This window comes from Eurypyga helias, unplaced genomic scaffold, assembly GCF_000690775.1.
Source record: "Eurypyga helias isolate BGI_N326 unplaced genomic scaffold, ASM69077v1 scaffold40015, whole genome shotgun sequence".
NCBI lineage: Eukaryota > Metazoa > Chordata > Aves > Eurypygiformes > Eurypygidae > Eurypyga > Eurypyga helias.
In genome coordinates this window covers 2,379-2,661 of record NW_010251493.1, presented here as the reverse complement: position 1 = coordinate 2,661, position 283 = coordinate 2,379, and the positions used below count along the sequence as shown (strand labels likewise).

The window sequence follows — 283 nt, the reverse complement described above, 5'->3', positions numbered from 1 at the left end:
TGATTCCATGGTGTTTAGTGGGTGAGAGGGGCTGGACGGCAGTGAAGCGTCGCTGCGCTGGCCAGAGGCGTGCTGAGGTCTGAACCCCCGGTCGCTGGCATGCCCAGGGACCTCTGGCACCTCTTCCTGCTTCCATCCCACCTGTCAAGGTGGCAGGGAATCCCCTTCTCCAACCTCCATCCAAAAAAAACCCTGCATCTCAAGCTGGGGCTCTCACGGCTACTCCCCTCCCAGCTCCTCCTTGTTCCCTAAGCCATGAAGAAAGGCATCTACGCAAAGTTTG

The 283-nt window shown here is 58.7% G+C and overlaps 1 protein-coding gene across 1 annotated transcript in view; it reads left to right on the top strand.

Annotated features, from left to right (window-relative positions):
• Positions 1-255: 255 nt before the first annotated feature.
• The window catches only part of DNAJB13 (DnaJ (Hsp40) homolog, subfamily B, member 13), a gene marked incomplete at its 3' end in the record, with an annotated part of 2,314 nt that continues 2,286 nt past the window's right edge, over positions 256-283 (top strand). The window contains exon 1 of the mRNA XM_010152047.1: positions 256-283. Within this exon, the coding sequence (XP_010150349.1) occupies positions 256-283 (28 nt within the window).